Here is a 15,820-nt window from a genome sequence, read left to right as displayed (position 1 = left end):
CAGTGTTGCTACAGTTTAGAGCCGAATTGGAGCTCGTTTCGTAGATCCATCTGAGGTATGGAAAGGTTGAGAGAGTGGCCTGAAGGGACAGTTTGGGGCCACGCTGGGATCTGAATCTGTGCCTTTGCACTCTGTCACACTGCCTAGTCAGTCTTGGGGAGCTCCTCTGAGGGTCTTCTTCCCCCTTTGCCTGAGTGAAGGCAGTCTTTACAAAGGGCATTCTAGGAGCCCCGTTTTAAAGGTCACTAGTTGCCTGCCTATTTCAGAGCAAGTGGATTATTATTATTATTTTTTTTATAATTTTATTTATTTGTTTTTTCCCCCAAAGCCCCAGTAGATAGTTGTATGTCATAGCTGCACATCCTTCTAGTCGCTGTATGTGGGACGTGGCCTCAACATGGCCGGAGAAGAGGTGCGTCAGTGCGCGCCTGAGATCCAAACCCGGGCCGCCAGCAGCGGAGCGCATGCACTTAACCGCTAAGCCACGGGGCCAGCCCCATAGAGCAAGTGGATTAAAATGTAGGATTTCTAATAGAATTGATGACCAGGTGCATGAATTATGATTCCTTTCAAAAGTTCAGTTCAACTCGGCAAACATTTATTGAATCCCTGTGACGTGCCCATCGCTAAGGTCGGTGCCCTGAGTGAACACGACATCGTCCTTGCCCTCGAGGAATTCAGTCTAGTCATGAAGACCAGTTTATAAACGGATAATTTATTTTAATTGAAATAGGTAATTCATTCATATGGTTCAAATTCAGAAGTTAAAAGAGGGTATATACACAGTGAAAAGGTTCCTCTCTAGCAGAACCACGAGCATGAGTTCTGGTGTATCCTCCGAGAATATTTTATGCATGTATAAGCAAATACATATTCACGTATGTTTCCTCCTATTTTTTTGTTTGTACTGAAATGGCACTTTATTGCAGTCACTCTTCCTTTTTTATTTTCTGCATACTGTTCCACTGTTTGGATGTACCATAATTTACCTAGCCAGTTCCTTACCTTTTAGGGCATTTGGGCAAATGTAATTTTAGGTAACTTGGTAGGTGGAGATGAGCACAGGATGCTGTGGGAACCCAGAGGAGAAGCCTCCCAGCCTGTGAGAGTTCAGGCAGGCTTTTTGAACATACCTGAGTGTCCAGGGGCAGAAAGGAGGAGGCAGGGCACTCTAGGCGGAAGGAACAGCATAAGCAAAGGTAAAGAGGCTTGACACCCCTCACGTATGCAGGGCAGCTGCCAACAGTAGTTCGTGGTTCTGAAGTATAAAATGGAAAGCGAGGAATAGCCAAGTGTGTCTCAGGTATCCATTTGTGCCAGAAGTGTTTTCTTGATCATTTCCTGATTGCCAGCTTAGTGCCACGCGCTTTGAAGCACAAAAGGAAACAGAAGGCTTAGTCTCCGTCTTCAGGAACTGACAGTCCAGTCCAGGAGAGGAGGCCGTTTGCCCAGCAGACAATGTGCCGTGGGTGTCAGGAGGCCCTGATGAGTAGGGGGAGAGGGGTCATCCCAGGGGTGTGGTGCCCAGCCCACCTGTGCCAGGCACTTTGCCCACTCGGCCTTATCATCATTTTCTCGCTGAATGCCCACAGTGACCTTCTGTGGTAGCTGTATTTCCCCCACGACTGCTGACGACACGCAGGCCCGGAGGGTGGAATACCTGCCCGAGATCCCTGTGTAACGGACGGGGCCCCGGTTCTGCCCACTGCTTTGCACTTCCTGTCAGTAAAATGAAACTTAGGACAGACAGTGCAGTGTCTCTTGTTGGTCTCTCTTGCTCTCCTTAGCTCTTCATTTACATTTCCTCTTTTCTTTTCCAAAGAACAAGGTTTGTGGAAAGCTTTCTTTTCCTTTTGTGACCCGGATAACTGAGAACTAACTGTGGCAAAGGGGCACTATTCAGTGCTTGATTCTCGGAGTAAAACTCAAAGAGGAGCGCCAGACCCCTTTCTGTCCGTCAGAACTAGGAATATTTAGTGAGAAGTTAAAGCTGTGAGCCTTTACCTAACTTCTGTCTTCTAAAGAATTACTGAATATTACATCTGTTGCTAAAAACATTTCTGGTCAGGTTTTCTGGATTAAGTTTATATCTTCTCTTTTTTCCCCCACTGTTTCTTTCATTCATCAAATATTTATTAAGAGCCTACTCTGGGTGCTGTTCTAGGTGCTGGGTATAAGGAACAAAGATCCCTGCATTGTGGAGTTACGTTCAATGAACATACAAAGTTATATGGTATGTTAGGGTACCAGTGCTGTGGGAAGGAAGAAGAGCTGGATAAGAGATGTGGTGGAATGGGAATGTCAGGGCAGGCGTTCTTGCGAAGGTGGAATTTGAAGAAAGGCTTGCAGGGGAGAAGGTAAGCCAAGAAGGCATCTGGAGGGAGAGGAGAGTGGTACTAACGTAAAGGTGTGCCTGGCTCGTCCAGGGTGGTGGTCTGTTTTGTTTCTGTTTCCTCCATTCTGCCTTCATTCTTTTCTTTCTCAACCAAACGAGAAGTTAAATTAATACATTAAACAGATGTTATTTAAGCAAAGCATGGTCTTCTTTGCTGTGCAACCTAAAAATAAGTGGAAAGATGTCATAAAATAGTGGATATTCACTGAATATGTGTTGAGTATAGCATAACACAGGACAAATAAGTCCCTGCCATCAGAATTGACACTCAAGGGGCCAGCCCCGTGGCTTAGCGGTTAAGTGCGGGCGCTCCGCTACTGGCGGCCCAGGTTCGGATCCCAGGCACGCACTGACGCACCGCTTGTCCAGCCATGCTGAGGCGGCGTCCCACGTACAGCAAGTAGAAGGATGTGCAACTATGACATACAACTATCTACTGGGGCTTTGGGGAGAAAAAGGGAAAAAAAGGAGGCACGTTGGCAATAGATGTTAGCTCAGGGCCTGTCTTCCTCATCAAAAAGGAGGAGGATTGGCATGGATGTTAGCTCAGGGCTGATCTTCCTCACACCAAAAAAAAAAAAAATTTTTGACACTCAAATGGAGGATGTGGAAAAACATCCTATAATTATTGCAGAAGCTGGCATGATCTTAACAGTGGTTCAGCAGGAGAAAGAGGAAATGATGTGCTAGATCATCAGGGACTTCAGGCCAGGTGGACCCTTTTCTTCAGGTCAGCAGACATTGAGTATCTGCTCTGTGCCTGGAGGTGCAAAGATAAATAAGACATGGTGCCTGCCCTTAAGAAGTTTAGAGTCTGGTTCTGCTTCATTCATGCCGACCCAGCCCCTCCATGGGGCCTTGACCCCCTCCAGCCTGCTTTCCTATCCATGTCCCGTCCTCCATGATGACACCTCTCTCCCGTTCTTAGCCTTGCCCCCATTCCCACAGTCTCAAGAAAGGGTGAAAAGATAAGCAGTAGAACTGCACTCACATGAATAAAACACTGATCGTTCCACAACCTGCTCAGGACGCTTTCTTCCTCAAATAGAACTTGTTACCTCCGAATCCATCTTTCTTCAGTAGTGCCTTTGGGGATGATGGGGAGACTTCTGCCCAGGGAGCCTTCCTTGCTGTTCCTGAAGAATACTAAGTCATCTCACAGAGTAGGTATACCTTGGAGAGAAGAAAGGCCTTTCTGGAGCGGTCTTATGGTGCTGTGAATTATGTCTAGGTGAGTTAGTCACGTGAGTTAACTGCAGGTCACGTGTCTTGCTGGCCTCATTTGCATTAAGTCCAGCCTCGTTGGTTCTGTTGGTCTCGGCATCTGTTTATCTAGTAACACTAATTTTTGTTGTTAGAATAAGCTGCAGGAGAACATAGTGAAGGTTAACTGACCACTCCGGTTAGACAGTACAGTTCTCCTTCAGTTTCTACTTTAGGAGTATTTCTGAAAAGTTATGTTAAGTGAAAATGCAAGTTTGAAGTATGTTTCCCATTTAGTTAAATAATAAAAAACACACGTTACTGCATCAAAAAACTTTAGACCTATACAATAATTTACATTTAAGAGAATAACAAAATTCTGTTAGAGAATTGATGATCATCAGTTGCTAAAACAGTTCAGATTTTAAACCTAACACATAATGAAATGTCTTTTAAAACAGTAAAGATGTGTGCAGTGTTTTCAGGCCTATCCACTGAGGAGACATCTGTTGAGAGTGTTAGGGGCGGTGGGAGGCACAAAGATGCTGAGACCAGGCCTTACCCTGGGAGAGCATATTGTCAGGCACAGTGCAGAAGGAGCATGGAAGAGGTTTGCCCTGACCGCCGGCAGACCAGGACACATGTGGTGACTGCAGCTGGCCACGTCTTCTAATTACCCCTCCCAGGGACATGCTTTGATCACTCACGACAGCTGCTGTCTGTCAACCACCAGCCATACCGTGTTCAGTCCTCACTGCGCAGGTGGGTGGGCGGGGTCCAGCTAGGACTTGAGAGGTCCACTAGTAAAGGATGGAGCCTGGATTCAGACTTAGGGCCCCCTTCTGGGCCTGAGCACCTTCTGCTCAGCCAGGACCAGGGACATGCATAGAGTGTGAGTCTCTCCTGCTCTCAGAAGAGTCTCTCCTGCTCTCCTCCTCCTTTTGATGCCTCTGTCCTGTTTTGAATTTGAATTACTCTCAGCTTTATTATTTAGTTGAAGTCTCAGCTTCCTTCTGGTTCTCACTAAAGCAGATAATTCAGTTATAAAGACATTTAGGTTAGTAACTCTGCCTGTAAAATTTTCCTTCTGCCCCATTTCTTCTTTGACTCCCTGCTGCCTGAGTATGTGAAGGAGAAGAAGGTCCTCCCTGTTTTCTCTAGAGTGCGTCACACCAGTGGACACCCTGGGTCACTGCTTTACCTCTGTACTTTCAAAATCGAGGAATTTGCCTTATTTGGGAGTGTTTTCTGTTATGTGTTTTTGCCTTGTAAGAGTTGTGTTTTTTTAAAAAGACTTTCATTCTACTTTCAATATAGGTGCTTCTTAAGAAGAACTTCCTTTATATGCTATGAACACTTTGGCTTTTTAAATCACCTTGTCTAGAACACTAAAAGACCTCATCAATTTATAAATCCTGGGTATATAGTCCATAGCTAATGCTTGAATTTTTTGCTTTATCCTGAAAGTCTATAAACTTTTTCTGAATTTGGTTTCATCTAAACAGTTTCCTGTATTGAACACTGATGTACAAGGAATGAATAGAAGTCAAGAAAAACAGACCTGGTGGGAAAAAGCTTTGTACTCTCCTCTTTTTCCTGCATCAGAGTGTGAAGGTAAGGAGACCTGTATTAGGTCATTCATTCATTTATTCAGATTTCTAATTCATTAAGAGCAATCAATTCTTTTGCTATGAATATCAGTCCAGAAAACATTTATAAGAGGTTTTTGTGTGGCTGGCATTTGTTTTTTTTTTTTTTTAAAGATTTTATTTATTTTTTTATTTTTTCCCCCCAAAGCCCCAGTAGATAGTTGTATGTCATAGCTGCACATCCTTCTAGTTGCTGTATGTGGGACTCGGCCTCAGGATGGACGGAGAAGTGGTGCCTCGATGTGCACCCGGGATCCGAACCCGGGCCACCAGCATTGCAGCGCGCGCACTTAACCACCAAGCCACAGGGCCGGCCCCTGGCATTTGTTAGGCGCTGGGGACACAGAAATGTAGGAGAATTGGACTCTGCCCTTTGACTCAGCCACGGCCTGATGTGGGGAAGGCATGGAAGTACATAAAAGCAGTACTGCCCTTTGACGAGATTTGTGCAAGCTCCTCAGTGAATCGTGGAGGAAGTCATCAGCTGTGTGGTGGCCTTCAAGAAGGCCCCCGGGGAGCAGTCTGGGAAAGGACAGCCCCCAGAAAAGAACAGGCTGCACAAAGGCAGAAGGGTCTGTGGCAAGTCGAGGGAACAGGGACCCACTGGGCCCACCAGACCGGGAAGGAGCTTGTCAGGAGGTTTGGGAGCTCTGAGTTAGGTCGAGTTTAACATGCAGGAACGGAAGGCCATTTAGAGGATTTTAAATTGGAGGGCGTCAGGTCGGGTGTGTGTGTTTTAGAATATTTCTAGCAACAGGGTGGACGTGGAACTGAAACTGGCTTTTGCAGTTGTCTGGGAGTTACAGGATAAGGGCCTGGACTAAGGCGTAGGGGAAACAGACAAAAGAACAGCCTCAGGAGGTTTTGTAGAGGGTGCCAGAGTTTGTTGAATGACTTTCTGTGAAGAGTGAACAGCAGGAGGGAGATAGGGGAGACTGGGGTAGAGAGGGAGTTGGGAACAGGAGCAGATTTGGAGAAGATGATTTTAGTCTGTGGGCCTCCCAGGTGGACATACCCAGAAGCTATAAAAAATCTTGATCTGAAAATTTGGGAGAAGTGGCAACTGAGGAGACAGCCTAAATGGATTAGCTCAAGAGGTTGAGCTTGTCCAGACCGCTGCCCTCTCCTGGACTGCTAATGGCTACAGCATTTATTTAACGGTCTCCTGTCAGAGCCCTGAGTGGGGCACGTAACCCTCTGTTAGTATTTGCGTGGTCGCTTGTCTGCCTCACGTCTCCCTGGCTACTTTGTAATTCACGTGGAGCTGGGCCGGCCCTCACTGCCCACGATGCCTTGCCCTCTCGGTGCTCAGAACCCCTGCACTGACCTTCCTGTGCAGCCTGGCCTTGGCTGACTGGGGGGAGGCTGGCATTGTTGGCTTCTCTCTGCTCTGTGGGTGCAAATACGGCTTCCCCAGACCTGCCTTCCTCCTTCCTCAAGGTTTGCAAAGTCATAGGAGAGCGCGTGTTTAGCATCTTGGTTTGTTTAACAGCCTTTATGGAAGCCTGCTGCTCTTCCATTAACTGACGTCTGCATCGCCCTTGTTATTCGCAAGGTGCTCTCAGTCTTCTCTTTTATATAACCCCTGCAGAAACCTTGTGAAGTGGCAGCCCTGGTTTTCAGATGAGGAAGCTGAGTCTCAGGTTTAGTAATTTGTGCAGAACCCTGCAGCAGCCATCAAGCTCAGGCTCCAGTCCAGGCTGTCTGTTTGTGGTCCAGGAGCTTTGCTCTTTACAGCAGCTGTTTGCACGTGGTGTCCAGGGAGACGCCAGGGTGGTAGGAGCACAAACGTGGCCTGGATGTATGTCCAGTCTGGTGTACTGGGTGAGTGTTACGTCACAGACGCAGTTAATGGGAACACAGGTAGGGAAGGCCGAGTGCCCGAGAGCAGTGCGATGAGAGGACCACCCAGGAAGTGCCGGGGGAGAGAGGGATGTGGCAGCAGGAAGGGCCTGGGGATTGAGAGAGACCAATGCCTGTTGGGGCTTAGGATGATTTTCAGACACATGCAGTTCGTGCTTTGTTAGTGTGTCCCAGGCTGTCTTGGCACCCTTAGCCCAGTTTTCTATCGTTAGTTAGTAAGGAACGCAGTTCCCACTCTTAGCTCTAGGTCCTTGGTATCTATACAGTCCTTTGGTAGGTGCTGTAAATGATTGTTAGTACATAATGCTTTTTTTTATTGTGAAATGGCATATAGAGAAACTCTCAGTGGATAAATAATGGTAACTAGCCTTTTGAATGACCTTTAACTCACAGCTCTGAGTTAAATCCCTGCACAGTTGCCTTGTAGTGATGTTATGAAACATCATTCTTTCATCTTAGAGGGGTGGGGGCATGTAATCTCGGGGGGAAGGTTAGCCAGGAAAACAGCCTCTCACTCAGCAGAAGTGACTGGGGGCTCTTGTCTTTGCTCCTGAAGCTTCTAAAGTTGCTAATAATTAATAGTAAGCACGTGCTGCTTTGAGTCAGAGGCTGACCCAGGAGCTCTCAGCCTCCCTGGGAAGGAGGAGGATCATGCCCTTTTACAGTAAGGCAGGAGGCGGAGGCTCGGAAGTGAGGCAGCTTGTCCAGGAGCCCAGAGCAGCGTGGGAGCCCATCTGGCCGGAAAGCCCAAGCGCCTTGCACTCTGCCGCCTGCCGGCCTTCCTGGGCTTTCATATTTGCATCCATTTCAGCAGGTATTTCTTACATGCCTATCTTGTGCCGGGCACTGGGAATGCAGAGGCAAACAGACGTGTCCCTGCCCTTCTGATCAGCTGACGATGAGCGGGGACCTGAGAGAATAGGGATGCAAGCCATGTGACATCTGGGGCTACCTGCAGAGGGAGGTGCCAGGCAGAAGCACTGGCTGATGTGGGAGAAGAGTGCATTTGGCGTGCTCCAGTGTGCCTGGCAAAGGGGGAACCGTGCAGGAGTGCAGTGAGGGATGAGGTCAGCCAGGCAGCAAGGAACCAGACTGCAAGGGCCTTATAGACTGTGTGCCATGGCAGCTCTCTCCTGAGCAGCAATCTCCAGAGCTCGTGCACTGATTCTGAACATTTGGAAGGCTCATTGTAAGTGTGTGTATTATTTTAGTCTTAAAAAGAGAACCCTGTAGGGAAACAGTATAGATAACAGTTGAGGGCTCAGGAGACAAAACTGAGTTGGAGTCAAGTGCCTCCATTCTCTGCTGCTAGACCTTGGGCAATGACCAGACCTTTCTGTGCCTCCATTGTCCTTATTTGTAAGAAGAGGCTAAAAGTGGTGCCTCCTTTAGAGGATAGTTGTGGAGAGTAAAGTGCCTAGAGCAGGCCTGGCACATAGTCATAACCCAGAACATGGTAGCTGTCAACGTGAGGATCATGAAGAACATGGACAGCAGTCACCATTGCCCCTTCCGAACGCCTGCAGCATCACAAGCTCCTTTTGCACACACACAATTCCTAAAGCAGGGAGAGAGAATGAGGGGGCGGGGCGGGATGGATCCAGCTCCATGTGTGGGTGTATCCCGGTCGAGCAAACAGTCCCTTCCCTATTACACTGACCTCACCTAGGACGAGTGGTAGCCAAATGGGTGGGGCATGGGGGATGACAAGAGCTTAGTCAGGCAAGTTGAGGAAAAGATGATCACCTAGAAAGGATAAGCAGGGATTTCCCTGCTGCAGGAGGGCATGGCGTCCTCCCCATCTGTCCCACAGCAGGCCGGCCCCCAAGCCCAGGGCTTGGGTTAGTAGCAATTGTAGAAGATGTTATTGAGTGTGCCGGCACGTTCTTGAGGCTGCACACACATCATCTCTTTTAACGTGCACAGAAATCCATGAGGGCAAATGGTAATCCTGTTTTAGAGATGAAGCAACGGGTGCTCAAAGAGGTTCAATAAGTTGCCCCAAGTTATATCACAAGTCAGTAGCATAACCAGGAGTCAACTGACGTCTCTCTGATCTTAGAGCCTGGGTTATTTTCGTGAACCTAAACTAGTAACTTGGAGGACCTGAAACGGTCCGAGAGAACTAAAGGTTGTGGAGAGTATGATGTGGCCAGTGGGCCGTGGCGAGAGGCCGAGCAGGGCCTAGATGGCCTTCCTTTGGCACACGTCCACTGCCCAATGGCGGACGGCACAGCAATCCTTGAGTGCCGGCCCTGTCCTCTCTGGTATTACACACGGGGTAGCATACCATCTCATTGAACATTTCATGGTGACTGCTGCGGGTGGCAGGGGGACAATCCTGGTTTTGAGGGAATAGCTGCTCAGGGGTATTAAAGGACTTACACACAGTGATGTCAAAGCCAAGGTCCTAATCCAGGCCGACCTGAGGTCTCTTCCCTTTTCATTGTGTTTCTGCTCCAGCCGCCTTTTCCATTGAGTTAAGGTGAATAGATGGCTGGTCTACATCAAGACCAGTGGGTCTCAGCCCTGGCCGGGCATCAGAATCACCTGGGACCTCATCAGAAAACACTAATCCCTGGACCCTACCCCAGACCAGTTCAGTCAGAATCTCAGATGCGGCCCTGGCCTTCCAGACTGTTCTTAAAGTTTGCCAAGTGATTTGAATGCAAAACCAGAGTTGAGAACCATTGGACTAAATGATTTTTTTGATTCCTTCTAATTCCAGCTTATAGTTCCATCCCCTTCTGTGGGCCACTTACCCAATCAAACCACTAGCCTCAATTCTCTTCCCTCTTCCACAGATAAATGCATAGTTTAATATGATGTTGAGTTGAGAAAGAACAAACAAGGATGTTACCCTGTTTTGTTTTCTCCATCGCATTTCCTCCTGTCTGGAATTCCTTTGTTCATCTGTTCTATGAACATATATATGGTGCATTGTCTGTCTCCCTCCATACAACATACGCTCTTGAGAGCTCGGACCTTGTTGTCTTTTATCCTGTTTTCCCAGGGCCTGTCACATCATAGGTGTGAGTATGTATTTGTTGGATGAATGTCTCATGGTGGGATAGTAGGAATGTATGCTTATGCAGGCCTATTTTTTTTAAAATGCGATCAACAATCCATTAAAGAATTTTTAAATTGGCATTGTGTTTTCCTCATACACACCTGGCTGGCTGATGATGACTGTGTCTGCTTTTAGTGACTACTTGAAATCTCCAAAGGGTTGGTAGACCTAACTGATCTGACTTTTCAGCAAAAAATGAAACAAGAATGTATGTTTCATAACTGTGTCTTAATGGAATTTCCCCCCTTTCCCTCTTTTCCCTTCTCCATTCAAAATGATTAAGAATGTTATACAAATGCCAAGGGAGAGAATGGTATAGAAGAATATCCAGATGTTAAAGAAATACCCAGTAATGAAGAGCGTCTGTTAGATTTTAATAGGGTAAGTGGACTGTCCTCCTCCTTATTATTAACTTACAAACGGCCACACACCACCCCTTGTCACTCAAGCTGAAACTTGGGAGTCCTCTGAGCTGCCCTTCCCAGGTCACCAAGCTCTGCAGATGTGACCTTTCTCCTCTGTGGCCCTTCGCTTGGGTCTGCATCGCCTCGCACCTCTACCACTTACTGCCAAGGCTTCCCAAATCATCTACCCTCTCCCTCCAATCTGTCCTTGATGCTGTTGCCAGAGGGAATTTCTAAATTCAATACATATCTGACCCTATCACTCCCCCTTAAAATCCTTGAGTGGGCACCCTTTTCATCTTTCAGAGTACAGTGCAAGGGAGCCCTTCTGGTGTGCCCATTGCTGCCTCTCTCAGCCTCCATGGGGTGGATTCCGCCCTCTGTGTGCCCTGGCCACGCCTGGTGTAGACCTCTTGTCGCAGCCGCAGCATTTGACTGCCCTGCACTCGATTTCTGTATGTCTGCCTTCCCGACAGGACTGTGACTCCCTGAGGGCGGGTACAGGGCCTGTGCCTAGTTTAGTCTAGGCCCAGACCTCACCCAGTTAGGCAGGCAGGCAAATGAATCTGAGGAATCTTCTGTTCTTCTCAGTGTGATGATTGTCAGCATCAGTTCGAGTCCTGTGGGAATTTTCTCGCCAAGCACCCTATGGCGTTGGCGTCCATATCCTACGGCCCATGGACCTGTCGGACTTAACATGTCAAGGCAGGTGTTTGGGGCCTCCCCGCCTCAGTGACTGCTACCCTGTTCCACCCACCAGCTTCAGTCCCCAAACCCAGAAGTCATGCTTCATTCCTCTCTCTCTCACCTTCCACATGCAGTCTGTCTGCCAGTCCTGACCGTCCCACCTCAGACATTTCAAATCCTCCTCTTCGCCCATCTCCATCACTTCGTTCAAACCACCGTCCCTCTCCTGGACAGCTGCTGTGAGCTTTTCCTTGGTCTTCCTGCTTCCACCTGTTGTCCCTCTCCAGTCTTCTCTCCACACAGCAGGGCAGAATGGCCTCACAAGTGTTACTTCAGTTAGTCCTCACAGCAACTCTGTGAGGTAGGTACTTGTATCACGCCATCTTGTAGAAGAGAAAGCTGAGGCACAGAATGGTTCGGAGCCATGTACTGAGATCATACGGCCACATACCGAGGGCAGACCTGAGCTGAGAACCTCAACACCTGACTCGGGGACCTACACTCCTAACCATGATTGTACTTAGAATGAAATCTACACTCCCTGCCACGCCTGTATGGCCCAATGTGTTTTGCTCCCCTCTGCCTCTCTGATTTCATGTCCCTCTTCTCTCCTTCATTTGGTGTGGCTGTCTTCCTGTGCTCCTACCTTGGGGGTTCTCAACCAGGCACAGTATTGCCATTTGAAAATGGGAGGGTGCTGGTTACAATGACTGGGGGGATGTTGCTAGCCACTGTGACGGGGCCGGGCATTGCTAGTTGGTAGGACTAGGGGGCTTGGCTAGTTGCTACGACTTGGGGGATATTGCTAGCCACTATAACTGGCCCAGGGCAGGGGGGCAGGGGAGTGGAAGGCTTTGCTAGTTACTATGACTAGGGGCAGGGAGTGTTGCTAGTTATTATGACTGGTTGGGGGGAGGGCATTGCTAACCACTTCGGGGGAGGGGGGAAGCACTACTGGTTACTGTGGGCGGGGAGGGTGATGTTGCTAATACTGTGATGGAGTGGGGAGGAGCATTGCTAGTTACTGTGACTGGGGAGGGGCTAACCACTTGGATTTAGTGTCCCGGGGGCCAGAGATGCTAACCATCTGGTGTGGGGGACAGTCCTACACAACAAAGAGTTTTCCTTCAAAAGTACCAGTTACTGATAGAACTTCAATTCAGAAGCACAGCCCCAAGATCCCGGGCAAGCTCTGGCTGGTACTCGGCTTGGCTGGCTTCTCAGCCTTCTACCTTCCCTGCCACTCCTGTCTGAAGTGTCCCCCACCGTGGGTCCTATCACCATTTATCACCGTAGCATGAGGTTTTGTTGGTTGGTTTGCTTGTGGTCTTCTCCCTTGGAATGTGAGCCCCAGGAGGGCGTAGCCATCCGTGTCCATCCTCCCAGTGGAGTCCCATGCCCAGCCCAGTTCCTGAGCTCTGGTAGGCACTCAGAGAATTGTTTTTATCTGGCCCTAACATATGCAACATTTTGTCCAAGGGACTGAACACAGAGAATTAGGGTTTTGGCTTCTGTATGGATCAGGGAGGAGAGGTTGTTTGTTTTGCTTTGAAACAGTAAAACTCTTCAGATTTTTGTAACTCTTCACAGGAAAGCATCAGTGATTGTTATTTAATCTCTGTGTATAAAGAGTATCTCACATAGCACTTTTGAAAAAAAATCTGGCTTTTGATCTGTTGAAAATTGTTCCTTTAATCTTAGGTGTCTTCTGTTTATGAAGCAAGGTGTACCGGAGAGAGAAATTCTGGAGCAAAATCAAACGGCTTCCGCAGAAAGATGTACTCCAGCGCCAGCTCCGACTCGGGGGACACGGGCTCAGAAGGCGGAGGCGAGTGGGTGGACCCCAGCGAAGAGGAGCTCTTTTCCCGAACTCATCTCTAAACCTGCAGAGTAGTACAAATTATTTTTTAAAAATGTGATGGAAAATTACCCTTTTGTGAGGCCTGTTAATCTAAAACAACCACCTAGGTTTCTTCTTCAATTAACTGATTCAGATCAGTAATTATCTTTCTCTTCTTGCTTATTTTAGAGTTGAGGACAGCTATCCTGTTGAAGATTTTTTTTTCCAAGCTGTTAAATTCTTGGCTCTTTGAACTAGACTAGCTTGTGTTGTCCAGTCGAGAATGGGTGTGCATGTGCCCGTCTTAGAAGCATCCCTGCTGTTTGCATCTCAGCTGCAGCTCACCTTCCGACTGCGGCGTGTCCCCGTGACCTGACTAGCACTGCGGTGTCCGCAGCCACTCCTGCTCTTCAGAGACTTTAGCTTTGGGACATTTAGGCTCTGTTCTCTAAGAACCGGGATACACACACTTACCCCTGCAATGGATCAGTGCCTTTCTGAAGGCAAGAGGGAAGCATGGGTGACTCATCTACGCTCTTCATTCAGTAAAATCTCATGTACATTTGACGTAGGAACCACAAGGGTGTGCTTTTAGAGACTTAAAAAATACTGTGTTTTCTGTCTTAGGATTTTCTTCTCTAAAGTATCATGGATGATACTATGGTTTGTGACTTGCTTGCTAACTGGAGAAGCCAAGAATTTGGGGTGTGGGGTGGTAGATGAGGAAAAGTGGGGTGGAGTGCCCCCATCTGTTGTCATGTTGCAGTTACATTTACATCAGAACACCTTTCAGGGTTATGTGTGGTGAGTCCTAAAATACTTGGTGAGGACCTTAGTTGCAAATTATGATTTTCTGGTGACCTACATTGAATTGAAGCCCCCAAAACTTGAAATTGTGAACGTTTGACTGCAATAAAGACCACCTCATCACCCCAAAGACACCTTGGCTGCTGCAGCTGGCTACTCTTGTGGCTGTGATTTAGTGTAGCCTAGATCTCATTTTGTGTTTGAGAGAATGTTCTGGGCAAGTTCTGTGTGTGGCGGGTTGGGGGTGGGTAGAGTAACGATTTCTCCCATACCTGTGTGATTGCTTCATGGGACTCGCTTTCCTGTTTCACTTGGGAACCCAGGGGGTCAGTCTATCTCGACAAGTTCTGTCGTTCACGATGATCGCCCCCTCGAGCTTCCATGCCACTGTGCGACAGGCTGAAGCTAGGGGAGCAATATCGGTAAAACCTAAACATTTTAAAGTGTTTTTCTTTTTTAACCAACTCATTATTTTAAAAAAACCTAATGTGTGAAATCAGTTTAACATGTCTGTAACATCAGGAACGGCAGAAAAGTCTAATATGCACGAGACAGCTTCACTAATTTTGGCAGGCAATAAACACATATAATTTACTAGCTGGGAGTTGAACTGGCTGAGAAATATATGATTTGCTTTGAGCATTGGGTTTTGCTGCCTTTTTCTTAACTGATGACACAGAAAACTCCATGCCAGGCTGTGGAGTCATCCCAGGTTCTCTATGTCCTCACTGTGAGCAACCTGATGGCCCGTTGGGTTTGATCTCAGCACGTGTCAGGGTTTGTTTTTATACAGCACATCTTTTGACACTTTAAAGTGGGTTTGTGTGTGTGTGTGCGCGTGTGTAAGGTTTTATGTTGCTGTTATTTATTTACAGACTTTATAAGGTTTTATGTATTTTTCTTTCTTCCGGAGCTTCCTAAAAATTGATTAGCATCTGCACTGAAATATAATTTAACAGCAAAGGCAAAAAAGAATTGGAAGTTGTAAATTCCTAAAATCACTACAGTGACGATCATCCTAGAAATCGTTGCTTGTGTAGCAGAGACCAAATAAATGTATTTCAGACACAACCTTTAGCTCAGTTGATTTTGGACAGCTACTTTTTATCAAGAAAGGGCTCCAGGTGGCAAAGGTGCAGCCTTCCCCACACTCTGGTAGGAAGACACTGCACATTCCACGGGGGAATGGGGATGGATTATAAATGGGTGAGGGGATTAACAGACTATGTATTTATTTGTTTTCATAGCTGAGTGGCTGAAGCCCAGAGGCTTTCAGCAACAGAGATGTAAGTGTGGTTTTTAGTTTTGTGAATGGATGATCACAAAGAAAAAGCATTTTTTAAAAAGTTGGCAAAACGCTGAAACGCACTGTGGTATGAAGCGCATTGCATTTCCGTAGCACTGAGTATCCGTTTTCCATTCCTGGGCTGAGATTTTTTCCCCGTGGTTGTATTGTTCTGATTTCACATACACCAGAGTAACTGATTTTTTGTTTTCTTGTGGAGTTAACACCAAATAAAAAATATAAAAAACATTGGTTGCCTTTTTATTTATCATGGCAAAGTTTCTTTTTTTTTTTTTTAAAGATTTTATTTATTTATTTTTTTCCCCAAAGCCCCATTAGATAGTTGTATGTCATAGTTGCACATCCTTCTAGTTGCTGTATGTGGGACGCGGCCTCAGCATGGCCGGAGAAGCGGTGCATCGGTGCGCGCCCGGGATCCGAACCCGGGCCGCCAGCAGTGGAGCGCACGCACTTAACCACCAAGCCACGGGGCCGGCCTGCAAAGTTTCTTTTATAAAGAACCCCACCCTCCCCTTAATTCTGTGCCTCAGTGGAAGATAAAAGTGCCCAGGTCACATCATTCCTAATGAAGGTGACTTAGCTCTTCTTATGGGCAC

General features: G+C 47.3%; 1 protein-coding gene across 5 annotated transcripts in view; it reads left to right on the top strand.

Moving 5' to 3' along the window:
• KIAA0232 (KIAA0232 ortholog) overlaps nucleotides 1-15,452 on the top strand; it is an 84,830-nt gene extending 69,378 nt beyond the window's left edge. For 2 of the 5 annotated variants that reach the window (XM_087434886.1, XM_087434884.1), the window contains 3 exons: nucleotides 5,104-5,212; nucleotides 10,464-10,561; nucleotides 12,973-15,452. In XM_087434886.1, coding sequence (XP_087291012.1) covers nucleotides 5,104-5,212; nucleotides 10,464-10,561; nucleotides 12,973-13,152 — 387 coding nt within the window. In that variant the 3' untranslated portion in view covers nucleotides 13,153-15,452. The remainder of the gene's footprint in view (nucleotides 1-5,103; nucleotides 5,213-10,463; nucleotides 10,562-12,972) is intronic. The other 3 variants (XM_087434888.1, XM_087434887.1, XM_087434885.1) reach the window with 2 other exon arrangements.
• Nucleotides 15,453-15,820: the final 368 nt, after the last annotated feature.

Source organism: Ceratotherium simum, chromosome 8 (genome assembly GCF_057802395.1).
Source record: "Ceratotherium simum simum isolate JZ-2026a chromosome 8, ASM5780239v1, whole genome shotgun sequence".
In the NCBI taxonomy this organism is placed as follows: Eukaryota; Metazoa; Chordata; class Mammalia; order Perissodactyla; family Rhinocerotidae; genus Ceratotherium; species Ceratotherium simum.
Note: the sequence above shows the minus strand (reverse complement) of the source record. Positions and strands in the feature narration are given on the sequence as shown.